The sequence below is a fragment of the Marmota marmota genome, unplaced genomic scaffold (genome assembly GCF_001458135.2).
Source record: "Marmota marmota marmota unplaced genomic scaffold, marMar, whole genome shotgun sequence".
Lineage (NCBI taxonomy): Eukaryota > Metazoa > Chordata > Mammalia > Rodentia > Sciuridae > Marmota > Marmota marmota.
Window position 1 is genome coordinate 4,319,283 of NW_025999960.1, and position 18,227 is coordinate 4,337,509.

Below are 18,227 nucleotides of genomic sequence, written 5' to 3' on the forward strand. Positions count from 1 at the left end.
GCAGCCTGAAATTACCTGTTCTATGGCTGAATGAGCTGTCGTCAGTCGAAAACGGGTATGGTGACGTCAGCTTTCCAACATGGTGGCTGCTGGCCTCCTCTGTGGTCTGACCGGTGTGGAGAACCGAGATGGACCGCTTCCTTCCCCTGTCTCGAACCTAGAATTCAGCCCTGAGTACGGTGCTTGCACGGCTGGCAGAAACTGCAGCGCTGTATCCCTGCGTTGCTATCTCCTCGTTTCCCAGCGCGCGCTGCAGACTCTAGCCGCGGGGCGATTTGCTGAATAAGCAGTGTTACCCTCCGTGCGACAAACCTCTCGCGTTTGAGTCCCCGTAGCCGATCCTCGTGCGATGGAAATCCTTCCTCCAGGTTCCGGAGCACCCCACTATTGCTGGAAATTCCTAACAAGATATCCTTTAGCCGTCCTGACTTGTCATACTCCCACACAGTGAAGCAACACACGGGGGCAATGCACTCCCCTCGCCGCCATCTTCCTTCTCCCCTTATTTCAATTTTTTGAGTCCACAGATTATTTACACATTTTAATAAAGATTTCACATAAAAATGCTTCATTCTGATGCTTCTGTAATGAGCAACATAGCTTTTCACATTATAATTAATATCACACATAGAACATAAAGTAGATCTCATGTGTTGCACAGAGAAGCATTCATAGAACTTAACAGCATTTTATCCACAGTTTACAATGTAGAATCTAGCCAGGCATGGTGGCATGTGCCAGTGCTCCCACTGCACAGGAGGGTGAGGCAAGAGGATTGTGAGTTTGAGGACAGTCTGAGCAACAGGATGAAAACACATCTCAAAATAATAATAATAATAATAATAACAATAAAATGAAGTGTAGCATCTATATGCAAATGAGACTCTACTGGCTTAAAACATACTTTGGTTTACTTTGCTACTATTTTTTCCTAAACCCTAATTATACTCCTGGAGCAAAATGGTATATCAGCAAAGTTCTAGGTAGAAATTCCTCAATGTAATATGACTCAAGTATAAAATATACAGTACAGGGCTGGGGTTGTGGCTCAGTGGTGGAGCGCTTGCCTTGCACATGTGTGGTACTGGGTTAGATCCTCAGCACCACAAAAATAAATAAAGGTATTATGTTTATCTACAACTAAAAAAAATTCATTTAAAAAAATACAGTGCATTGTAATAAGACAAAGTCTGAGGGCTTTGAATAGTTGAAGAAGTCTCTATCAACAAGGAATAGAAATTCAGCTGACTGTCAAAGGAAAAGTCAGTCTTAGACTGTAGAGACATACAGTAAGAGCGCGTGCCAGGCAGAGAGGATGGAAAGAAGAAAGGTGCAGAGATGGCCAGAGACATGCTTGAATAATGATGAAATGTCTTCAGTTGATATGTTTGGAGGGAAAAAGGCCTTTAAATATAGAGTGAGAAATGAGTTTCAGGAAGTAAGTAGAGGTTTAAATTACCCTAAATGGTACATAAAGTGTGGATTTTATTTTTTGAGTTAGAGGAAGGATACTGATAGCTTTTGTTTCTATGGGAAATAGGATTATGTGTGCAAAGCAAAGCTTTAGACCAATTACTCATATAGCCATATACAGGGTGGGGGCCGGTAAGGAAACAAATTTTGGAATTAGATCATTTGGAAACTTGATTGGTCTGGGCATAACATATGTGCAAAACAGGGTGGCAATGATGAAAACTTAAAGGGTAAATGCTGGAGACATATCCTGAGTAGGACTTGGTAGCTGTCTAATTCCATGGGAGGGATCCAAAAATAAAGTAATTCAAGCTTCCGAAGCCAGATAACTGAAAAGGGATAGTACCATTACCAGAATGGGAAACTTTGGGGTTTGGTAGTAAGGGAGAGGTTCTCCAAAAAAAAAAAAAAATGAGTTTGACATGGCATCAAAGTACTAATAAATAGATGGACAAAGTGGTTAATATGTGTGGCTAGTACTCCTTCACTCACCCAGCAATATTTTATTGAATGTCAGTGTTTTCAGGGAGGCATTGTAGTAAACACAGGAGCAGATAGAAATATTTCTATAGGTCTGAGAAGGTAGCTTAGTGGTAGAATGCTTGCCTAGCATGTTGGAGGCCCTGTACTTTATGCTCTCGGTGTAATATTCATTCCAATGTGCAAAATTATGTTGCTTATTACAGAAGCATTGGAATAAGGTGTTTTTATATGAAGTCTTTATAATGTGTAAATAATCTGTGGTCTCAAAAAATTGAAATAAGAACTATATAGTCATCATTTCCTCAATTAGTCAACTCAGTAAATTCCTCAATTGATGAACTCAGTAAATTTAGGGCAAAATACCATCATTGTTGATTGGGAAAAAATGTCCCTATAATTATGAAACAAGCTTGTACAAATATATCTGAGGGTTAAGTACAAACATACTGAGGAAATAATAAAGTGGAATTTAGTTGAAAACAATGTAGGTGGAGCTGCATATAGTGACACATGCCTATAATCTGAGCTACTTGAGAGGCTGAAACAGGAGGATCACAAGTTCAAGGCCAGCCTTAGGAACTTAGTGAGACCCTGTCTTAAAATAAAAAAAAGTCTGGGGTTGCAGCTAGTAGAGTACTAGCCTATTATGCTTAAGACCCTGATTTAAATTCCCAATACCACAAAAATGGGGAGATGGAAGGAAAGAAATAATAATGGGGTAGAATGAGGTGAGGGAGGACACAGGTGAAACATAGACATTAACAATGAGTTGATATCTATAAATCTCAGCAAGGGACACATACAGTTCATCTACTGTTGTCTTTACTACTAGACATAATTGAAATTTTCCTAAAGTATTTTTTTAATTGATGGACAGAATACCTTTATTTTATTTGTTTATTTTTATGTGGTGCTAAAGATTAAACCCAGTGCCTCACACGTGCAAGGCAAGTGCTCTGCCACTGAGCTACAGCCCCAGCCCCCTAAAGTATTTTTTAAAGGCAAAATGTTTTGTGCATAGAGTCAATATTTAGACAAGACATTAGGGAGAGTGATGAAATCATTTCCAAAGAATAGCCTGAGAGGTAGGTGAAAATGAGTTAAGTGTAGTGCTAAGAAAAGGAAAAGATGTTTCGAGGAGAAGGCAAATGGTAGTGTTGACTGCTGCTACAGAAGTTAAAGAAGCTGTAGTTCCAACCTAATTGCTTGCTTGGTTCTAATTTTGTTCAATTCTGTCTGGATGAACAGATAGACATTTCTGTCTTGTCAGCTGACATGAATTGAGGACCTGAGAAACTTGAGCAAACTGCTTTGATCAAACCATTAGAGGAGAGGTGTTTATTACTTGAGAAATATTGTCCAGGGTTCATTTCCTGATGTGTGATTATCTGCTCTATTTTTAGGAAACTAATGAACAAAAACTTCACAAAATAGCCAATGAACTTTTGCTTACAGAGAGAGCTTACGTCAACCGACTCGACCTCTTAGATCAGGTAATGTTTTCCCTTTCAGAATCATTTTATGTCTCAGCATTGTACATCATTTAAACCTAATAATTAAAGTGTTATAGAAACTGCAAAATGGGCTTGTTTTTAGCCAGTAAAAGCTATTTGTTCAAGGAAATCTTTAGCACTCTCAGCATTATTGGTGAATTCACTGGGTATGAATATTTTATAATTCACAAAAGTAGAGGTTTCTTTCTGTGCAAATCACAAAATGACTTTATCTGTGTCCCACAGTGTTAAACATTAGCCTGTTTTTGTTTTGTTTTTTATCTTTACTCTGATCCTGACTGGGGAGCCATATTACTATTATAATCTAAATAAGATATTGGTGGTTATAACGCTAACATGAATATATGTGATTGTGTTTGAATTGTTTTTGTTTAGCAGAAACCAATCTGAGAGTGATCTTAGTTGGTGCAGTTATAGGATTTTGAGTTTAATTGTTCAACCTTGTATACTTGTAGTAACTGACATAAAGTCATCCAGCAAATATTTGCTGAATATGTGGATCAACTTAATCACATTTTGTATTTCATCATTGGGGGGGGGGAGCCTTGTATTATTTCAAATATATTATTGGGGAAGTTTTTAAATGCATTATAAGGTAACTGTTGGAAACTAATGCATTATAATCCTACTTTAGCTATAAAAGACATGACATTTAATAGATTGTCTGCAAATAAATTCCTCTTGTTAAAGCTACCATGTTTGAGTGTTAGTTGTAAGAATTAACCCACTTTCTGCCACTGGAAAATTGGAATTTCATGGAAACAGACTGTCCTGGCACACCTTATCCTTGTTGTCTAGAGTGATCTATGTGCCTGGTGCAGTGATCCTTGAGGTGCCAGCTTATGTGACCTCACTATAAAATAAAACCTCAACTAGAACTTCTCTATCTCAAATAGTGAGGTTAATATACTCTACTATTTAAAATAGTGTATAGCTCAAATACTCACTTTTTAAGAAATTTCACCATAAAACAAAATCAATTTATGAGGAGCTTGGGCCTTTTGAGCAACTTGTTTTCCTTGCAGGAATTATAGACCTTGGAACATTTAGGTGCTCGTAGTAAAGATATGTCTTTTCCTCTTTGCAAATTTTCTTTCTTTCTTTCTTTTTCTTTCTCTTTCTTTTCTTTCTTGATCTTAAGCCAAATTAACTTAGCTACAGTTGCTGACCTTTTAGAATCTTAGTATTAATTATTATAGTATCCTACCTATTGGTATCTCTAAGGACATAATTTTGTTCTTTTTGCCTCCCAAGAAAATGCAGTGGAGGTGAATTTAGAACATTAACAACCATCTGGACATTATGAAGGAACAGATCTCCTTCTGCCTACATTTAACAGAATGGCAATGAAGAGGTATAGTAGACCTAGTGGAGAATAGCTAAGGCTCAAGGTGGTTCTTTTTTCCTTATTATTATTTTTTTCTTAATTGTCTCTAAGGGACTTGTTACTCTGTATAGAAGATCCCACACACACACCCCATCAGTGTTTTAAGTTTTCATGTTTTATTGTTTACTAAAAAGCAAATAAACATTTGAGAACTGAAATGAACTTTTGTTCACTCATTGGCCTATTCTGTTGTGGGAACTAAATCCTGTATCCTCCCTTTCCAAGATACATCAATTTTAATAAGGAAAAATAAGATATAAGTCAACCAATTTCAATAAAGGGCAATATGTAATAAGTGCTGGAGAAGTAATTCAAAACATAAACGGAAATGAAACGCCACAGTTACTGTGTGCATGTAAAGTACTTTCACATCCCTTAACTCTGGCTGTAGGTAGGAAGGGTAAATCCTATTAACCTCAACTGGATTTTCTCTGGCACAGAAAGGTATATTATTAACATCCCACAGATAGGAGCCGCGTGCAGGTTAAAAATCAAGCTTCCTAATTCTTATTTGTGGTTCTTCCAAATCAGAGTATATATCCTTACTACATTTCAAACAATCGACTTCTTGAATCATGAACTTCTCCATTTATTCAATAAAATGCTATAAAGGTCCTGCTACAGGCCTAGCACAGTGCTAGTTGGTTAACCCACAGAGTGAAGTAATATTTGCTTTATTCTTTTACTCAGGTATTTTATTGCAAACTATTGGAAGAAGCAAACCGAGGTTCATTTCCAGCAGAGATGGTGAATAAAATCTTTTCTAACATTTCATCAATAAATGCCTTCCATAGTAAATTCCTCTTGCCAGAGCTGGAGAAACGAATGCAAGAATGGTAAGAGGAGTAGACAGAAACGATATGTCTAAGGCAGTCATATAATATGCTGTATTGTTCAGCTTTTCAGTTCAAATAGAAATGCCACACACAGCTCTAGCTAGACATTGTGCCAACTTTTTACATTAAAGACTAAGAAGTTGTGGTACGTTTTCAGTGACATCTGAAAAGCATTTTATCTCTGCGCTCCAAACTGTCTTTTGACTAGTAAAGACAAGATATCAGGGGTAACCTGGACCTTCAAAGATTCCATAGCATCTCTCTTTACTATGGCATTCCTCAACTGCCTTGGAAAAAGAGCTTCTTTATTCTCTACCCGTCTCACAGCAAGATGGATCTGAGGAAGCACAGAGTGTGTGTAGAAAGTGAAGACTTCATCTGCAGTCTGTGAATTGGCTTGTTCTACAGAAAACTTTAAAGATTTATTTCTTTATTCGATCCAGGGAAACCACTCCTCGGATTGGAGACATCCTTCAGAAATTGGCGCCATTCCTTAAGATGTATGGAGAATATGTGAAGGGATTTGATAATGCAATGGAATTGGTCAAAAACATGACAGAACGAGTTCCCCAGTTCAAACTGGTGATTGAAGAAATTCAGGTAACAGGACAGTTTTGTTCAAAGTTACGAATTAATTTTTCTATCAAAGTTATATGGTCTTCTAGATCTAAGATTGCCAATCTAAATTTGTCTGAGATACCCATTCTACTGAATTATGCGAAGATATCTCTAAGAAGTTAAAATACCTGTTGGGCACAGGCCACATACTAAGTGCTAAATTCTCCATTTGTTTATGAGACCAGAGACTGACTGCATTAGGGTTCACATAAATTTGCAGAGCGAATTTCCCCTTTGCGAGTTTCAGAGCTTCACATGTTGGATGGAATATAAATATAAACAATGATTGCTGTGAACCTTGAGTTTTTGGAATAACAATAATATTTTTAGGTCACTTTATACTGATTTTCTTCTATTCTACCAAATCTGGATAATACATTTTAATAATTCCATAGTAATTTTCTTTTGATATTCTAGTCAAAATTGTTAATAACTTACTCTTTGAAAGAGTTGTTAAGTTGAAAAGGCATTTTCTCCATCACATAACGATCTTGGGATTGGGATTTTATAGCTCTTTGCCTTCTGTTGTATTATATAAATAATGGCACCATCTTAATAATCCTTACTTTTAAACTACTCTTAGTTACTTTCCAGTAACTGCTCTTGGGATTATAATATGCATTTATCACAGCCTACTTCATATTATATTCTCTGACACTTTGCTCTAATACAGCTCTTTCTCCATGCTGTGCTATTAGTGTTATATATATTACATTTTTTGTGTGTTTTAAATCTGACAATATAGTGATGTTTTATAATTTATAATTGTTTTACAAAATTTTATGTATATTAAAAAGTTAAGGGAGGATATAAAAATATATTTATAAAACATTTATATTCAACCATGTATTTGCCATTTCTGGAGTAATTTTCTTTCAGTATAAAAATGACTATTGTTTCCTTTAAGGTAGATCAGCTAACAATGAAATCTGTCAGTCATTATTTTTATCCAGGAATATTCTCCCCCCCCCCCCCACTTTTGAATGATACTTTTACTAGATACCAAATTCTTTTTGTTTGTTTGTTTTTGTAAAATTGAATTTTTAAAAAATTTTTAATTTGTTCTTGTTAGTTATACATGACAGTAGAATATATTGACATATTATTTGTGGAGTATAGCTTCCCATTTTTGTAGTTGTACGTGATATGGAGTTTCACTGGTCATATTTTCAGATAGGAACACAGGAAAGTTATGTCTGATTCATTCTACTATCTTTCCTATTCACATCCCTTCTCCCTTCCCTTCATTCTCCTTTGTCTAATCCAGTGAACTTCTATCCCCTCACCCTTATTGTGAATTAGCATCTGCATTCAGAGCAGCCTCTGGTCTTTTGGGATTGGCTTATTTCATTTAGCATGATAGTCTCTAGTTCCATCCATTAATCAGCAAATGCCATAATTTTATTTTTCTTTATAGCTAAGTAATATTTCCATTGTGTATACATACCACATTTTCTTTATCCGTTCATCTGTTGAAGGTCATTAGGTTGTTTCCATAGTTTAGCTATTGTGAATTGAACTGCTTAAACATTGATGTGGCCGCCTCACTGTGGTATGCTGATTTTAAGTCCTTTGGGTATTCCAAGGAGTGATGGAATTCTTAACTGATAGGTTCCCCCCTGCACTTTGAACATGGTCACTCTCACTGCTTTCTTTCCTCCACCAGTCATTAATTTTATCAGTACTTTCCTGTGTGTGATTAATCATTTTTCTCTTCCTGCTTTCAAGATTTGTTATTTGTTGCTGGCTTTCAATAGTTGGAATAGGATGTATCTGTGTGGGGATCTTTTTGTATTTGTATTGAGCTGGTTGATCTTCTTTCATTTCTAGATTAATATTTTAAAAATCATTTTTAGGAGTTTTTGGCCATTATTTCTTTAAGTTTGTTTTGTTTTGTTTTAATCCCGTTACACAAATGCTGCTATTCTTGATGTTATCCCACAAGTTTATGAAAGTGTTTACTTATCTTTAATCTTTTCTTCTCTGTTCTTCAGATTGTATGATTTTTATTAGTTTTTCTTCAAGTTCCCTAATTGTTTTGTCATCTCAGATTCTGCTGTCCAATGCTTATAGTGAATTTCTCTTTTAGTTATTGTACTTTTCAACTCCAGAATTTCCATTCGGTTCTTCTCTCTTTTTAATTATGTCTGAATCCTCCTTGAAAATTGTCATTTGTACATTCATTTTTTTTCATACTTTCCTTGAATTCTTCAAACGTCATTTCATTTCCTTGAACATACATTGAAGACTCTGTCTGCCACATTAACTTCTAAAGGTACTCACACCATTTTTGTTAGTTTCCATTTTGTCTCTTTTATAGGTCACACTTTACTTTTTCTTCATCTATATTTTTTCTGGATATTGGATATTTCGGATAATCCAAAATCATATCAACTCTGGGTTTTGATTTCTCCACTGACAGTGGTTGTCATTATTTTTTGTTTGTTTGCTTCTTTGTTTAGTAACTAACTTACACAAAATGGATGAAACCTGTTACTCCTCTGCTATGCAGTCCCTGATGTCTGCCTTCAAGCTGTTTGTTGGCATGTCTGTATTTGTGAGCCTGGTTTTCTGGGGATTACCCATATGTCTATATTTGTTAGGGTACAAACAGCTGTTGGACAGAGGTGTTTGGTTACCTGGAGCCAGAAAGGTTGTGTTCAACATTTGGGCCTGGCTGTGAATAAGGGGACCCATTTAAAGATTGGGAAGTTGTCAAGTCTACTGGGCTCTTTAAAACTTTGTATCCATGTGTACGAAGCCTCAGGGTGGTCAGGTGAGTATCCTGACTTGGGCTGTCTCCAGTCTCAGCCATGAATGTGATTAGTCCATCCACAGCTATTACTTTTGGCTAGTAGAGCCACTGGACCCTCTACTCCTCCACCCCAGAGATCCTCACTTCTACTGAGCATGCTGCTGGGCGTGTGCATTGTGCACCACTCCATATTGAAACTTCCAAGCATCAGCAGGGAAGCTGCTGGTCCTCACAGCCTTACTACCCTGGCAACACAGGATGGAGTTGAAAGGACAGGAGCAGCCCCGGGCTCAAATGCCATAGATTCTCACTATTCTTTCTCAAAGTTCAACAGTTGTTAAGGCATAAATGCTTTCCAGATTGTTGTATGCCTTAGAGCAACTTCTAAAAATGCTGAAATGGTTGTTTGTCAATTTTTTTGCAGCTTGGTAATTGCTTTTTTTTTTCCTTTCAATTTTTTTTTTCTTTTTAGTTGTAGATAGGCATAATACCTTTGTTTTATTTATTTATTTTTATGCAGTGCTGAGGATCAAACCCAGTGCCTTACATGTGCTAGGCAAGCACTCTACCACTGAGCCACAGCCCCCAACCCCAGCAGTTGCTTTTTATAGGGAGGTTTTGCCAGTCTCCTCACTCAGTCTGAAGTCCTGCCGCTTCCCCTCTGCTCTCTTTATCAGCATCTCTTTTCTCAAGATTAAATACTCATGTACCTCTCTGAACACTGGCTTCTTTGAATCGTTTACCAGCCCTTCTTGCAGTACTAAAAAGTGAGCAGAGCCCAAGGTTTGCCTTCTGCAGTCTGTCTTCACACTCTCAGTGACATCATACTTCCACATGCCTTAGTCTAGTCCTCTGTCCCCAATCTCTAGTTACTAATGGCCGAGTGCTGTGTGCTTGTACAATTCCACATGAAGGTCCTGTCAAAAACTTTAAATAGGGCAAAGAGGAGGTGAGGAGGGGGCAAAGAGGTAGGAAAGATAGTGGAATGAGTCAGACATCATTCATTACCCTAGATACATGGATGATTGCACGAATGGTGTGACTCTACTTCACATACACCCAGAGGAGTGAAAAATTCTGCCCCATTTGTGTACAATGAATTGAAGAGCTTTCTACTGTCATGTATAACTTATTAGAACTAATAAGTAAATAAATAAAGTCAACATGTTCTATAGTTAGCTCCCAAGCATGTCTTTCCATCTGACTTTTTAATGCCTTGCACAAAATAGATAATAATTCTGACAGGTGATTAGATTTGACAACACAACTGTTCTCTTATTCACCAGAGCTTGACAGTTTGGCCTCAGCTGTGACCTGTCATTTTTCCTCCTTCTATGTGTGTTCATTTGCCTCTGAGATAGTGCGTTCAAGGTGCTTCACATAGTGCTTGTTGCATAGTAATTACTCAGTTAAGGATGGTAGTTACTGTTGTTTGATCACACTTTAAATTCTACCTTTGCAGTGTCTGTCTTCACTAAATATGAAGAAATGGCATGACAATGGAAAGAGTAGTAGACTGGCAGTAAGCCTCGTTTATAGTTTAGTCTGCTGCTTTTAACTGTTTGACCTTAGAACACTCTCCTAATTTCTCTGAGCTACAGTTTCTTCATGTAAAAATTTTGGCACCATTCATATTTTCCTAGAGATAAAGGTATGGATATATAGATCTGTTAGGGGAAATCAAATGAGATCATTAAACTTGTAAAATTAGTATCTTACAAGGAAGCTATTACTCCACCAGGTTTCATGCCAATTTCGGGCCCTGATTAACTTTCTTCCTTGTCTACAACATCAACTTCCAAGCTGGTTTCCCCACATCCCTGTAAAGCCATTCTGAAGAAGGATAATCAGATCTAATGATAATCCCTCCCATGTGCAAAAATCTGCATTAGATGAAGCTCATCTAAACTCTAGAAGTTCTGATAGTATTAGCTCATATTGCCTTTTCTTCCTCATACCCTATTTTCTCATGCTTATTTTCCACAAAATCCCAACTGCTCTCCTTTACTGAAGGAAGATGTTTCATGTACCGCTGCCTTGCATTTTCTCCCTAGACTAGTCTTCCTCACTTGCCTCCCCACCAAAGCCTGCACTCAGAGTTGGTGCTAAATGCTCCCTTCCCTGTGAGGCTTTGAAGTTACTTGTTTGCTTTGAATGCAAACACCAGGGCCTAATACAGCTTTCTTATCCTGCAGTGCCTTGACCATGTAGTAGTTCAGTTTTTTAATGGGGATTTCTTCTTTGTGGAATGTTTTCCTTCTCTTGTTAACAACCTATTGCAAGCAAGTGAAATAGACTTAATTTTGCCCTAAGAAATGGAGTTTAGTTTCTAATGATGAAGAATGCCTTGACCTAATGAAAAATTAAAATGTTCCGACAGATAGCAAGATGCCAGATCTTGTCATTCTCCTAGAGGTTTTTTTTTTTTTCTTCAAAGGAAATGCCATTTATGATAGCCTCATTATGAAATTTATGAAATAGTTTCTGCTAAGTCCAAAGACATTTAATGTACTTGTGGTTAGTGAATCTCATTATACAGGTGCATCTTTTGAAAAATCTCTGTAGAATGATTTAATAATGTGACTTCACAAACCCTAGTAGTGACTAATTGAAATGGTTTCCAGCTATCTGGAATTTTCTGGCTTAAAATTCTGCTTGACTGGGTGCTGGGGATATAGCTCAGTCAACTGAGTGCTTGCCTCACACGCATAAGGCCTCGGGTTCAATCCCCAGCATCAAAAAAAAAATTCTGCATGATTTTTTATTGTCCCTTTCTGTTCTTACACTAGATTAGTGGGCCTTAGACTTTATATGCAGTGTTTTAAAATGCATTTTCTCTAGCTTCTTCCCTCTAAAATTTTGATTTCATAGATGGGGGTTTGTGTGTCTGCATTTTTAAAAGCAACCCAGGAGACTACTTTGGATGTGGTTCATTGGTAGAACACTTGCCCAGCAAGTACAAGGTCCTGGGTTTGATTCTCAGCACCACACACAAATAAAATAAAACCTAAATATATTTAATATAGTTGATGGAAGTTATTATAGTGAGTTTTTAGATTGCCTAACCTAATTTTTAAATGTTTCTTTAAAAACAGAAACAGAAGATCTGTGGGAGCTTAACTTTGCAGCATCACATGCTGGAACCTGTTCAGCGGATTCCTCGGTATGAGATGCTCCTTAAGGACTACCTAAGGAAATTGCCCCCCGATTCCCCGGACTGGAATGATGCAAAAAGTAAATGCTTTAAAAAATTTTTTTTCTTCTCCATTATCAGATAATCAAGTGGCCATGCAGCCTGTTTCAAAGTGAGATGCATCTCACAGCTAGCTACTGTAGCCAAATATTGCTGTCAGAAAACAGTCTCACTGGAAATTATCAATGCCTCCATTAGGCAAGGCAGTTTTGAGCCCAAATCACAAGTTTAAAGCAATGCAAATCACACTTACCACTCTGGATTCACTTTAATCACTAACTGTGAAATATAAAACTATAGTCTTAGAGACATCCGGAATAGCAATACACAATTACCATCTCACAGGAAGAACACAGCCATTTGAAATTACAAGTGCTGCTGTTTAATTAGATAGGTCAATGCATACCAAGAATACCAAGATGGCATTTAATATGTAAAAATAACCTAAGCACTGTTGGCCTCACCTACCCTAGATACAATGGGAAATGGTGTTTTTATTGTCTATTAACTTTTTCCTCAAGAAAACTTTATTCCAGTTCTTTTAGTTGTTTTTGATTCTTTCATTAGATTAAAATGAAAGGTTTTTGTTTTGTTTTTAAGATTCATAAATTCTGCTAATACTTCAGGTTTCTTGTGCAGTTTCTGTGTATGTGATTTTGTACCTCTGTGCAGGGGATTGACCTTGAGGCCTTTCGAATCACATGCTGAGCACATGCTGTATCACTGAGGCACATCCCTAGCCCTCTGGCACAGTTTTAAAAATCATTCAACTGTTAAGAGATGAAAATTTAAGGAATCAAAATGGCTTGATATTTAGTAAGCACTGACGATACTCATGTACAGTCTTAACTGCCACAATTTCCTCTTCTAATTTCTTGCCCTCTATTATAAGGGGACCACGGTATGAAAAAAGAGGAACATAAAACATCTTTGACCCTGGAGCCTGAGTCTTTTCTTGAACATAAACTGCCTCTTATATGTTCCTCATACCATCCAAGTGACCTGTGAAACTTCTCTTTCCATTTACCCGTTTTGTAGTTTAGCTTGATTTTGGCTCACCATCTTCTCCCAGCCCAGTACTCCCCAGGAACTGTGCCTCACCCCCATTTTTTGTCCATCTGGCTCAAGTGCTGGGTTCCAGTGGCAGAGCCAGTGGTGGATTGGAGGTGGAATCACTTGCTCTTCCTGGAACTCATATCTTGAGCAGTGGCCCCACTCCATCTTTCTTTGGCTCCCTCTAACCTGGTTCCTATCTCAGGTGCACAGAATTGCCCAAATCTGTAAAGAACTCTCAAGCATGTAAATAAAACGCAGTGTCTTCTATATTCAAAGATGGTCTTTGCCTAAGATACCCATGTCAAAAGCAAGAAAGTTGTGGGACATAGTAGGGCATTTCATTACTTGTTTTGGCTTTGCATTAATAGTTACAATTAAATTCTAAGGAAATCACAGAAGAAGGACTTTTAGACTTAAAAGTGGAAAGGGAATTAACAAAAGTGCATTCTGTTCAGCAGAGCAAAGAAGACGGAAAATGTAGTCCAGAAGGGAGGGGGTTGCTGCGGTAACAGAATAGAGCAGGCCAGCATTCACAAGATAGAAAAGAAGGGAAGAGAACAGAACATGACTTAGGATTGAAAAGTCTGGGGTTGATCCAGCAGCCCTCAGCATTCACAGGTCTTCATTCTCAGCCCCAGAGCTCCTACGATGTCCCATATCAGAGAGTTCTCACTAACACCCACCCCAGAAACAATACTGACTCTAGAAGACTCCCTTTCATCAGACCTAGACTAGAATTCTGAGTGCATTTTCACAGAGAAAGTTTTATTGTGCTTAGTGGTTCATTTGCTTATGAAACTAGTAAAATACTTTCTGTCGAAATGTTGTAGAACTTTGAGTCAGAAGACCCAGTTTCAGATCTGGCCTTCAACCTCAGAGTTGTGTGACCTTAGCCAAGTCACAACTCTTCCTCATTTCTTTTATCTGCCAAATGGAGCAAATATATTTACTGTTCAAGGCTGTTTTAATAACATAAGAATTGATTACAGTAGTCCTCTCTTACCTGCAGGGGATACCTTCCAAGATGTTCCACAGAGGCCTAAAACCACAGTCTTAAACATAGGGTTCAGTACTGGGTTTTTCCCCCTTATACCTACATACCTATGTTTAAATTTAGCTTATAAATTAGGTACAGTAAAGAGATTAAAAAATAATAATATATAGCAATTATAATAGTACACTGTAATAAAACTTATTTAAAACTTATTGTTTGATTTCTGGAATTTTCCATGTAATATTTTCAGACTGTAGCAAAAAATAGAAGGACTACCTGTGTATGAAAGCACCTGACAAAGTACTTTGAATCTAGTTAGTGTACGCTGTAAATGCTTAATGACTTTTCATGGTCTATATGAATTCAATATACCTGTGAGCCTCATCATCGTACATGACTTTATACAAGGAAGTACCCTTTGAGTTCAGTTAGTCTGCTTACAAATTAGGTTTTGAAGGTATACGGTTTGTAAGTGGAAATTGCTGCTACTTTCATTGTGTTTTTGGTCTCAGATTTCTTATTTAAGTATGTAAATTATTCAATTATATAGTAGCCCAGGAAGGACAAAACATATTTATTTACTTTTCTTTTTTTCCCATTTAGAATCACTTGAAATTATATCTACAGCAGCAAGCCATTCTAATAGTGCAATAAGAAAAATGGTAAGTGGTTTTTAGAGGAGACAGGAACTTTATGGTTAGATAATTATCATAACATAGTCTAATACTATCTGTAGGTTTGGACCAAAGTGAACAGATAGAGGTAAACAAGAAAAAACATTTGCAAAATGTCTCATGTTTCCTGGAGTAACCCTCTCCCCTATTCTCTCAGGTTTCAATTTACGGATACATTTTTATACAAAAAAAAATACATTCACTCCCAATCCCTTCTAAATGATACAGATTTTAGTTAAGGTCATGGTATTATTATTCATTTCACTTAATTGACACCTCCTGTATTTGATCTTGCTGTATTTTGTTTTAATTTCCCAGGAGAACCTAAAGAAACTCTTGGAGATTTATGAAATGTTGGGAGAAGAAGAAGACATTGTAAACCCTTCCAATGAACTAATAAAAGAAGGACAGATCCTCAAGCTAGCTGCACGGAACACGTCAGCACAAGAACGCTATCTTTTCTTAGTGAGTATTCTAGTGTTGGCAAGATACATAAGAAAAATTTACCAAAAAGGAATAATTTACAAAAAGAAAAATTGTTGTTTACATCTTGGAAAAGTACAATGCTTATTTGCTTGCTCCCCAAAATAATTACATCTGAGGCTGGGGATATAGCTCAGTTGGTGTAGTGCTTGCCTTGCATGTACAAGGCCCTGGGTTCAATCCCCAGCACCACAAAGAAATAAAAAATATTTTTAGGGCTGGGGTTGTGGCTCAGTGATAGAGTGTTCGCCTAGCACGTGCAGGGCCCTGGGTTTGATCCTCAGCACCACATAAAAATAAAATGTTTTTAAAATATGTATATATATATATATATTATTTTTTTAATTACATCTGCTTTGATTTAGTAAACACTGTTAGGAGTTTGAAGGACGGAATAGTCTAAGTAACTAAAATTTAACTATTTTTGGTGTACTTTATGGGTATAATTTACTTCAGTAGGGCATATTGAAGACAATTTAGCCTTGAATTCCATGATAATGCTAATAGTGCATATGCAGGGTATGGTATACTTTCTGAAATCCTCCTTGTCTACTTGTTTTCTTTCATTTTCAACATAATAGGCACCATTTCCTGAGTATTTTGTTGCCATACCATTTCCTGACAGCAATTCTCCTAATCATCTGTAATCACTTTTTTAATCATTCTAGAGTGAAAAAAAAAAAAAACTGTATGGGCAAGATTGTAAGGCTGTGTCTAAAGTATTTATAGGGAAAATGTGATTGCTACACAGTTCCTTTTCACCATTGCCAGTCCTTGTCTCTTCCTTCACTTCCTGGAAATGACAATTAGTCTGGGGCTTATCTCAAATGTAGTAGTCTTTCTGGGGCATCCAGGCCATTATTATTATTATTTTAAGTTTCTGTCCACGTGACCTGTATTTCTTTGTTACCTTAGTGAATTCTGATTCTTTTCTGTATCTAATAAAATAAGGATCATAATGGCTAGCATGACAAAGAGCAAGCACACATTGAATAGTGGCTCAGTCAACTAGCTTTATTATGATTGTTATTAAAGGCAAAGAACAAAGACTCATTGGTGAAGAGGCTGCCTAGGCAGACTTTTCTGCTGCCAGGCATTCATTTCACAGAGTTGTTCTTAAGGCCTGAGAAGTTTCTATCTACTGCTTCCAGCCTTCTTTGAAAAGAAACCTTATGCAAGCTGTCATGAAGAGGAATGTTCAGTATCTCTCAGTCATTTCTTTTTTAAAGAATATTTGCCTACCATGTGACCCAGTTGTTCCACTCCAAGTCTGTTCAACTCAAGAAAATTGAAAACACATGTCCACACAAAAACTTATGTATCAACATCCATATGGCATTATTCATCTTAGCCCAAAAATATGAGTAACCCAAATGTTTATCAGTGATGGATGGTTAAAGTGTGGTTTATCTATACAATGGCCTATCCTATTTTATGTCAATAAAAAGGATTGTAGTACTGATAATATATGACATGGATGCATCTTGAAAACTGTCAAATGAAAGAAGTCAGTCACAAAAGGCCACATACTCTGATTCCATTTATAGGAAATGTCTAGAATAGGCAAATGCACCGATTACATAATTAGTGGTTGCCTAAGGCTGGTGGGAAGGAGAAATGGGCATAAGGTTTCATTTTAGAGTTCCAGAACTAGTAGCGTCGGTTTACTACTATACTAAAAACAATTTAAAAAAAAAAAAAAAAGATAAATTTGTGTTGTATATTAATTTTATTTGTTTTTAAAATGTATGAATATTATCTAACTATAAAGTCCTTATTTGAGCTAAAGAGAAGGTACACCACCTTTCCCAGGTGATACAGAGAACTAAATAGACCTAAATATTATTATTCAAGAATGGTAGAGAGATGAAAAGACAGATCCCAACAGGAGGGCTATTCCTACCATGGGGAGGGGACAGCAGTGAAGAGGCAGAGGGCACAAGCAGAAGGGGTGGTAGGCAGGAGCCTTTGTGGCTTCCACAGGAGATAATGGGCAAGGCAGTAAAAGGCTTGGGATGGGCAAATTTGAACTGCAGTGAGCTCCTGTCTGCCTGACTTTGGCGGTGATTCTGGCAGCGGAATCAGCAGCCCGGCTTGATGAGGGGGGGTGTTTGAGGGTGTTTGCTTCCGTACAGAAGGGGTGCTCACAGGTGATTCTTAGACTATCTCTAGGAACTGGGTCACCTGGGAGGGTCAGTCCCTTCAGTATGAGCAAGGCATGAAGATGTCCAGGCATCAACAACATAGAATTAAAAAGTCAGCTTAATATACTTTTCTGAGTAAAATCCTCCAGGAATCAATGTCTGCTCTGTCTTTACATTATAGGTCCTTTTTCTTCTTCCTCATTAGTGTTACAGTCTCTATAGGTAAACTTTTTAGTTCTGTGTCTAACCAATTGTCTTGGTTTAATTTTCACATTTCAAAATTATTCTGGAAATAGTTTGAGGTCGAGAATCTTGATGCAAAGCCAAATTAAGCTGCTGTTTGGAAGAGAGATGGCAGGAGCCTTGGGCATGGGGGGAATATGGCAGTTAGCAACTGAGGAAAAGACCCATCTTGATCCAGTTCCCATCGGCTGTCAAATATACCACACCATTACCTCCCAGGAGGGTAGAGTGGCATAGCAGGAATTTTAGGAAACTATGTGTTTTGAAGACCATTCTAGAATCACATACTGTGTAGGTTCATTCATTGAATCCACTCTCTGAGACTGTGCTTGTCGTGTTTATTCCTAGGGAACATCTTGTTCTTCTATAAGTGG

At 37.3% G+C, this 18,227-nt stretch overlaps 1 protein-coding gene across 9 annotated transcripts in view; it reads left to right on the forward strand.

Annotated features, from left to right (window-relative positions):
- Fgd4 (FYVE, RhoGEF and PH domain containing 4) overlaps positions 1-18,227 on the forward strand; it is a 204,534-nt gene that overhangs the window by 159,300 nt on the left and 27,007 nt on the right. For 8 of the 9 annotated variants that reach the window (XM_048802512.1, XM_048802517.1, XM_048802515.1 and 5 more), the window contains 6 exons: positions 3,360-3,449; positions 5,548-5,693; positions 6,137-6,293; positions 12,162-12,300; positions 14,913-14,971; positions 15,302-15,448. In XM_048802512.1, coding sequence (XP_048658469.1) covers positions 3,360-3,449; positions 5,548-5,693; positions 6,137-6,293; positions 12,162-12,300; positions 14,913-14,971; positions 15,302-15,448 — 738 coding nt within the window. Of the gene's footprint in view, positions 1-3,359; positions 3,450-4,724; positions 5,504-5,547; positions 5,694-6,136; positions 6,294-12,161; positions 12,301-14,912; positions 14,972-15,301; positions 15,449-18,227 lie in introns of those variants that run through there. The other variant, XM_048802519.1, reaches the window with a different exon arrangement.